This window comes from Tupaia chinensis, unplaced genomic scaffold (genome assembly GCF_000334495.1).
Source record: "Tupaia chinensis unplaced genomic scaffold, TupChi_1.0 Scaffold143796_1, whole genome shotgun sequence".
NCBI classification, from domain to species: Eukaryota; Metazoa; Chordata; class Mammalia; order Scandentia; family Tupaiidae; genus Tupaia; species Tupaia belangeri.
Window position 1 is genome coordinate 453,241 of NW_006203646.1, and position 8,562 is coordinate 461,802.

At 35.0% G+C, this 8,562-nt stretch overlaps 1 protein-coding gene across 1 annotated transcript in view; it reads right to left on the minus strand.

Annotated features, from left to right (window-relative positions):
- GABRA6 (gamma-aminobutyric acid type A receptor subunit alpha6) overlaps nucleotides 1-8,562 on the minus strand; it is an 18,373-nt gene that overhangs the window by 4,531 nt on the left and 5,280 nt on the right. The window contains exon 8 of the mRNA XM_006165054.2: nucleotides 6,992-7,251. Within this exon, the coding sequence (XP_006165116.1) occupies nucleotides 6,992-7,251 (260 nt within the window). The remainder of the gene's footprint in view (nucleotides 1-6,991; nucleotides 7,252-8,562) is intronic.

An 8,562-nucleotide genomic window follows, 5' to 3' on the forward strand; every position in this document is an offset into this window, starting at 1 on the left:
TATATATATATATATATCTGTGTGTTCATATGTGTATATATATATATACACACATATATGCATAAACACATAGATACACATATGTGTGAATATGTGTACATATAGCTATAACTATATATCTATTATTTGCTACATATGCCTCCTTCTTCTTACCACTCTTCCATCTTTGGTTTATCTCTTTCTGGTATTATCTGTCACCCTACCTTTATCCATCCTTTATATCTTATGATGACAAACATTTATCACCTACCTGATTGTCTCAACCTTTACACCCTTTCCTCCCTTTTTAGCTGTTACAGTTCTGCTGTCATCACAGTGTCCCCTGTAAGCACGATTATTTCTGTCGTGGTCTCTCTCCTTTCTCGGCATAAATTTTTCTTAGTGGTGGAGAGCACAGTATTGTCGAGTGTGAGAGGTCCACAGTGCCGAGTCAGAGCAAGGAACACAGTACTGGCTTACTGCATATAGGCTGAATCAGCAAATGAATGAAAACCGAAACATTTTTAAGATTTGTTGGAGGAGATAGGCAAAGAGCAGGGAAGAAAAAAATTAATAACCATATTCCTATACGTGTTAATATATTGTTTGATATTACGTTGTAATGAAAGGTATCATTTTGAACTGCTGTTAAGCTCTAAGGGACATTTTGGACACAAAAACATTTAATGTGATATGATTATATGCATTTTAGAGATGAGCAAGTGGAAGCTGAAACAGGAAACTCATACAGGTAAGAAGTGGCAGGCTTTCATTCAATCCCCCCAGATGCTAAAGATCATATTCTTAATAATTATTATGTTATTCTTCCCATCAACATGAGGACTTTGGGTATAGTTTTTCAACCTCAGAACAACTGACATTTTAAGTTGGATGAAATCTTTGCTTAGGGGACTGTCTTGGGCTGGGCAGGATGTTGAGGAGCATCGCTGGCTTCTACCCACAAGATGCCGGTAGCAACCCCTGTCCAAGTTGTGACAACCAAAACTATATCCAGGCATTGCCGATCAGTTTCTGGGGGTAAAATAGCCATCGCTGAGAACTGCTGGTTAAAACCACAGCTGAGCCACTGACCAGCAGTGATTAGAGGGATTTCTAGCAGGCAGCAAACATGATATGCTAAAGGGAATACAGGGGGCCTGGCTATCCAACACACTGGATAATCAGCTGCTGGATAATTGGGAATTGGCAGCATGAAGAGACTGGATGCCAAGTGAGAAGAAATACACTGAATTTCTAAATTGAAAAGAAAGCCAATTTTGAGAGTTTTCAAGCTACAGGTTTGCACCAGACCCCGCCTGCTCTATTGTAAACCCAGCAGCTTCAGTTGATGGTAAAATAGGCTTTTGTCAGAGTCCAGATGAGGGCTCAGCTTGGGGCTGTCACTGTTTTGAGTGGAACACCTGCAGTTTTGCATTTTTTCAGGCTCCCCTGCTGCTGAGTGCCATCCTGTTTTGGGTATTTTTAGAGCGCTGCTTTGTTTTAGGTAAGGCCATATTGCCAAGGTACTTTGAGTCAAACTGGACTTTATGACAATCGGTTATATGATATAAGGGTCAGGCATTTGGGAACTATTTAGAGCAGTTTTGATACGTCATTCAGTGAGTCTAATATTTTAAAATGGAGGGGACAATGGGTTACTTCTCAATAGAGATATCCTCACTAAAGCTGCAATACCGAAGGGACAAATGAAGCACTTGTTTTAGAACATGCAAATGGGACAACAAAAATAAAGGAAAGAAACATTTTTAATGGCGAAAAGACACGAGATCACCAGAAAGAGACAGACAGACAGAGAGTGTAAGAAAAAGGACAATAGCCCCGCCCCATGGGCCATGGTTATGACACTGTCCCTTCTCCTCCTTTTCTCCATCCTTTTGGTATCTTTTTTTTTTTTTTTTTGGAGAGATTTTCACTGTAGGGCGCGTGCGCTCGCCAGACAGACAGAGAGAGACATAGAGACAGAAAGCGAGAAATCACCCCCCAGGGGGGATGGTCACGCCGCAATCCCTTCTCCTCCATTCTCCTCTCGGGATCTTGGGCACGCATGCACATGCGCCCGGTGTGAGTTTTAAGCCACCGGGTCCGGGACACGAACAGCGGTCGACTATGTGGGAGTCCAGCGACATAGCCATTACGCTAACTGCTGGTTCCCCATCCTTTTGGTATCTTGATCACATAGTCACATGTGTCTGACATGTTTTCAGAATACTGGGACAAAGATGGGAATTGTGGTCAACCATGTGGGATTTAACTCCTTTAACCACTAGGCTACAAGGTCAGCCCAAGAGGAAATATTTTTGAAAACATTTAGTCTTTTATATTTTGCAAAACCATTGTATTGATCATTAAGGGCAAAATTAGAATTGGATTTTTTTTGCCTTTATAATACAGTTTGTAGAGTTTGGAGCAGAGATGACTCTAGAATTTCTAGAGAAGCAGAGCCTATTGGCAACAATCTTGTGGACATGTCTAGAGGATATGTTAGAACATTTGGAGGGGAAGATAAGATTATTGGGTGGAGATTTGATAGACAGTATGGGGAAAGAACGAATCACCTACATCTCTTATCTAACCCATCCCACTCTACTCATAAGTCATATTTTTGCATAACCATGGGGAAAGGCAATCATGATCTTTCTGGTAACTAGAGTTTCTGATTATCTTAATTCAATCTTAATTCTAGAGAGTAATGACAATATTCAAAGAAATCTTGGCTATCCTAGAATCAGGAGTGGTAAATATTGCAATATGCTGTTTTATCTCTCTCAACACAGGCAAAGATAACATCGTAATGACCCAGTGCATCTTCCCACCTTTAAGAGGAGGACAGAAGGGACATATATCATATTTTCCTCTCTCTGCCCAAGTTTCTAGCAACTAGCTCACTGCTTCTAGCCTAGAGGCAGGCTCAGATTTCTGTTCTCAGTTCGGAGGGGTGGTGATTTCTCACTTTCCCTCTCTCTCTCTCTCTCTGAAACACTTGCTCTAGAAACTGCACAAGCCCTACAGAAAAATAAAACTAAAAATCATAAATAAATGGGACCAAAAGATATTGAATGTTGAAGCGGGGAGATTAATGTCTCTGTATTGACTGACATGCATGGCATTCCCTTTTGAAAAAGCAATGTAATACACTGTAAAGTTATATATAATCCAATGTAATATAAAGAAGATTATGATGATAATAAAAAATTTAAAAAAAGAAATAAAAAAAGAAAGTTTTGGAAATGAGGTTGTTGGTAGTAATAACTTTGTGAATATAATTGAAACCACTAAATTGTTTACATAAAAATAACTAAAATGGCAAATTTATGTTATATTTATTTTATCAAAATAAAATAAAATTTTAAAAAGAGAAAAATAAATAAATAAATAAATGGGACCATACTGGAAAAAAAAGAAAAATTAGTGAATTATGTAATCAGTATGAAAATAGTAATTTTCTGGCATAAAATTTTAGTCAATTTTGTATATAGATAATTTATAGAAAGTATCACACCCTTTTAGAAAATTAGCCACACTGGGAATAATAATAGTACTCAAAGAATGTGTGGACAGGGTTGGAGGGAAGGGTTCATTCTAGGAACATGTTGATGAGGCCTCGGACCTTTGAAATAACAAGGAAACTAGCGAACCATGGAAGAAGAGGTCAAGACCAAACTTGGTCTTAGGAGCAGTTTGGTATACTCTAGATGCATATAGATTCTGAAACTGTGAAAACAGGAATAACTGTCTAATGTCAAGATAGCATACCAGATAACAACAATAAAGATAACATATAAGCAGCAAAGAAGCTACTGACAACTTCTTGTAACTTAAAAAAAGAAAATAAAATAGTCTCCAATTCTAAATACTTTAAAAAGGGAAAGATAATTACTCTGTAGAGCACTTGTGAAGTCTTAGCATTAAGGTGTCTCTTCAGATTTGAGTGCTAAATTTTAAATGCCTGAATTTGTCATTATTACATTGAATTTCAAGGTAAAAAAATCAAAGTGATAAAAGTAATAAACTTTTGCCCAAATCTATTCTAAGTTCCCTGTGAAAAGCAATGAGTATATTAAAATGCACAATTTAAAATAACATGAAATATCCAAGCATTTCATTTCATTTCAACTTCACTGTATTTGTTAGCTAGTTTGATAAAAACATATTCAAATAATGTTGTTTTGATTACCAGTGGATAGGCATTTCTAAATGTCATGGTATTTGAAAGAAAAAAAAATGACACCTTGCAATCATAATACACCATTGTGTGGTATAAATTGCAAATCTGTAATTTCTGTTTGTTACTCTACATTAGATGGGGCAACGTGCCAAGTTTTGACACGAAGAAATAAATGTAAATGTTCTATGAAATTACCTCTATTTATTTTTCACTCCTTCGAGGTTTACATTGTTTGGTTTGGATATTTTTGTTTTTACTTTTATACTTTAGCTTTTGAGAAAAATATTCTCTTACTCATTGCTTTAATATTTTATTTTAAGTAGAACCAGTTTCAGGAATATGATTTTTCATAAGGAAAAAAAGACAACTTGCAAGAAAAAAGTACTTCGAGGTGATTTAAACATAATTTTTCATGCAGCTTCCCAAAGGACCTGCTCATTATATGTTACTATTTTAGGATCGCAGGAGTCAGTTTATATGAAGACTTAGGATCTTAAGTTCCATCTTATTAATAAATTATACCTTTAAAATAATAGCCTAAGGGGATGGTTACTCTATGTTTTCTCTCAAGCTTTGAACTCATATTTCTCTCAGTACTATATATTTCAAAAGAGTTGAGGTAAAGAACTTACCTTTACTTTTTAGTTCAATATCTGATCAGAGAGTTTATTCATAATCATTCCAGTATGTTTTTTACCCCATTTCTCAAATAAGAAACCAGAAGAATAAATTCTGATAAATAATTCTTCATTTATAGATATATGTTTTGAGTTTGTGTGTGTGTGTGTGTGTGTGTGTGTGTGTGTTGGTTTGGTTTTTGTTTTTATGGTTTTTGCCGTAAGGCAGATGCGCTCACCACAGAGACTGAGAAAGGGAAAGTAAGAGATCACCTCCCCAGGAAAATGGACACAGTGGCAATCTTTTCTCATTCATTCTCCTCTTAGGATTTTAGGCACACACACACACACACACACACACACACACGTGCACAAACATATGTTAACATATGATCTTTGCATATGACAACTGCAGATCATATATTTTATGCATGCAAATATTTTATTTTTACAAACAAAATAATTCTTAAAAATATTAGGAGGGGCCAGCAGATGGTGTGGTGAATAGGGGCGCAGGACACCCACATGGCCAACCATGGTTCGAGTTCTGAACCTGGTGGTTTGCTTTCTCACCTTACCTTTTCTCTTTCTCTCTCTCTGGTCAAATTTTAAAATAAGTAAATAAATAAACAAGGTTAAATAAAATAATTCTAAATAAAATGCATTTATAATTTGCCTGAATATTTTAAGTGTTTTACATTTTCTGTAGAGTAGCATTCTTTTTATTGTAAAACTTATATCTTGGTGACTTCTCAAGTCACATGTATACTAAGAAAGCATCATTAAGTCAAAGAAAGAATTTTTGAGAATGACCTCATCTACATTTTTTCAGTGTTATATATTTTGGCATATTTCGGTCTTTGTTGAATTTTGGGAGAGGGAAAGGCCTCAGTCCCTGTAATGTACGGCTCTCAGGAGTTTTGCAATTCATTCCTAGTTTTTCTACTAAGTAATAATTAATATTTTCCCTCTCTGAGCCACTGTTTTTCCATTTGTAAAATATGATAATTAGACTGAATCATTAAATGGAAAAGGTTCTTTATTCCTTCTCTTCTTGTTCTTTTAATGAGTGTCAATCTAAAAAAATCTTTACATTATATATTTGCACTTCTTATTAGAATGGCTCTCTTTTGTTTTCTAGGAAAAATTTAAATTATTGCACAAGTTTCTCAGTTTATCAAAGAGAAAAATTATGATTAAAAATCATCGCCTCTTTAATCAATAAATGTCTTAAAACCAGAGAAGTTAAACATACAAAGCTTTATATTTTTTATCATAAAATTAAACCAAGGATTACTAAGCTAAGCATGCTTTTGAGAGTTGGAAATGTTGACTAGAATTGATCAATTATCAAGAAATCTCTAATTCAATGTGTCTGTATTACCCAACTTTACAGAGTAAAATTCTATTCTTCTATAGCTACTCTGGAGCTTTTATCAGTATTAAAATGTATATTTCTTAGTAATCAATATTTTTTTAAATGTGTTGAGTTTGTTATGAAGATTTATCCCAATACAAAATTGAAATTTGTTCACGTTTATGATCCTTGAATTAATGCTCTCATTTGTTTCTTATTCAAAAGGCTTTAGGGACTAGGGCTTGGTCATAGTAAACTTAATGTACATTTATGGGTACTTTTCACTAATTATAGTTTTGATTATGAACCCATTAACATATATATATTTAATATACAAATATGAATATGAGAATGCCTTAATCTGAATCAAATACCCAGGTTATAAGTTAGCATTCAGAGAACCTGTTATTCACTATTCATATCTCTCCATCATGAAATAAGTGGATTGCTAATACAAATTGAACATTCCATAGAAGTCCTCATTTCTCTCTGTCAGACTCTGAAACTGCATTGGGATTTTTTAAAATTGTTTTCTCTCTTGTTGGTTTAAGCACTTGTTTAAAGGAAACATTGAAAGTCTAAGAATTTTCTAGACTCCTCTGAGAGCCTAGAATGCCAGTGCAAGTGAGGATGATGAAAGAAAAATGCCAAAAGTTTGGAGCGAACATAAACAAAGAATTGTTTCTTTGATTTTTTTCTGTGAAGTCGAAAGAGAAATTGGGCTGGCTGTTGGAAATAGCATGATGTAATTTGTGCTCAGTTAATATTATTTCTGGATATTTAGTTGTTGTGAACACTGCTTGGGCTGCCTTTTCTGATCTGGTGCTTAATATTATAAAAGTAAACAATTACCAAAACAATCTCCGCTTCCAAGGGTTCAGGTGCCTTTGATATTGTCACTGGGGATGGGGTTGCAATCTGGGCCTTCTTTTTTGCCTTCTGTGTCTGAAGGTTGGTGAAGTAGTTGACAGCTGCAAACTCAATAAGAGCAGAGAAGACGAAAGCAAAGCACACTGCTATGAACCAATCCATGGCAGTTGCATATGACACTTTTGGCAAGGAATGCCGGGCACTGATGCTTAGAGTGGTCATGGTTAAAACAGTAGTGATCCCTGAAATGAGAAAGAATGGGAAATGTGGGATTAGTGATGGGATTCCCATAACAAGAGCATAAGGCAGAATGCAGGTGGAGAGGATTTTTGTTATTTTACCATATCATAATTGATTACACTTATTATCATAGGTATTATCATTTTGTATCCTTCAGTTTTTAGTGCAATGATATACATTATAGTTGCTCAAAAAATAATTTATTAAATTGAGTTAGTTTAACTTTTGTAAAAGTTATGTCCTGAATAGTTCTAGGTACTTGCTGTTTGAGAAAACTTACAACAAATTATTATCACGTAAGTCAAAGAAAATCTTTAATTTCTGTTGAATCTTAGTAACTGAGAACATCTTTCATTATAGTTGAGAAGTTTATCTGGTATAAACAAACATAAAATTAGGTTACTAGATTTTATTTTAATTCTACCCTGGTTGTAGGGTAAAATATTGCTAATAAAAAAGTACCATAATTTCACTGATAGTAATTTTCCTTTTTAAACTATGGGCATGAGAAAGTAAAACGATTAGGAAATGTGTGACATTGAAGGTCAACATTATGTAGATATTATTTCACTTTTTGTAAAATTACAGTATAGCAAATTTTAAAATCAAGATTCACTTAAGATTTTTGTTCAGTGAGTCTTCTTTATAGATGATTAACTTTAAAATCATGAAAACTCTGAAAAAGTACATTTGGGGCCTGATAATGTTTTGAGTTATATCTCTTTTTCTCAGTATTCCACTGTATTCCATTCAATGATTCTGTACATCACAAATTAAACTAAAAATTTAGATTGAATCATAGGAAACTGGTGTTATTTACTTACAGATCTGAAAAATTGACATTTTATATGATTTGATCAACTACAAACAGTATTTGATTTATATATTAATGGGTTCAATATTATAGCTTTTTTTTTATTTTATTTTTTTTAGTTTTTATTGTGCTACTTTTAAAAATAAGAACACAAATCAAGGTTTTGTTTTGTTTTGTTTTGTTTTGTTTGTTTGTTTTTGGAGAGATTTTCACTGTAGGGCGCGTGCGCTCGTCAGACAGACAGAGAGAGACATAGAGACAGAAAGCGAGAAATCACCCCCCAGGGGGGATGGTCACGCCGCAATCCCCTCTCCTTCATTCTCCTCTCGGGATCTTGGGCACGCACGCACACGCGCCCGGCGTGAGTTTTAAGCCACCAGGTCCGGGACACGAACCGCGGTCGACTACGTGGGAGTCCAGCGACATAGCCATTACGCTAACTGCTGGTTCCCACAAATCAAGGTTTTAAAAAACGCTAAATAGAGCATGTAAAATCATA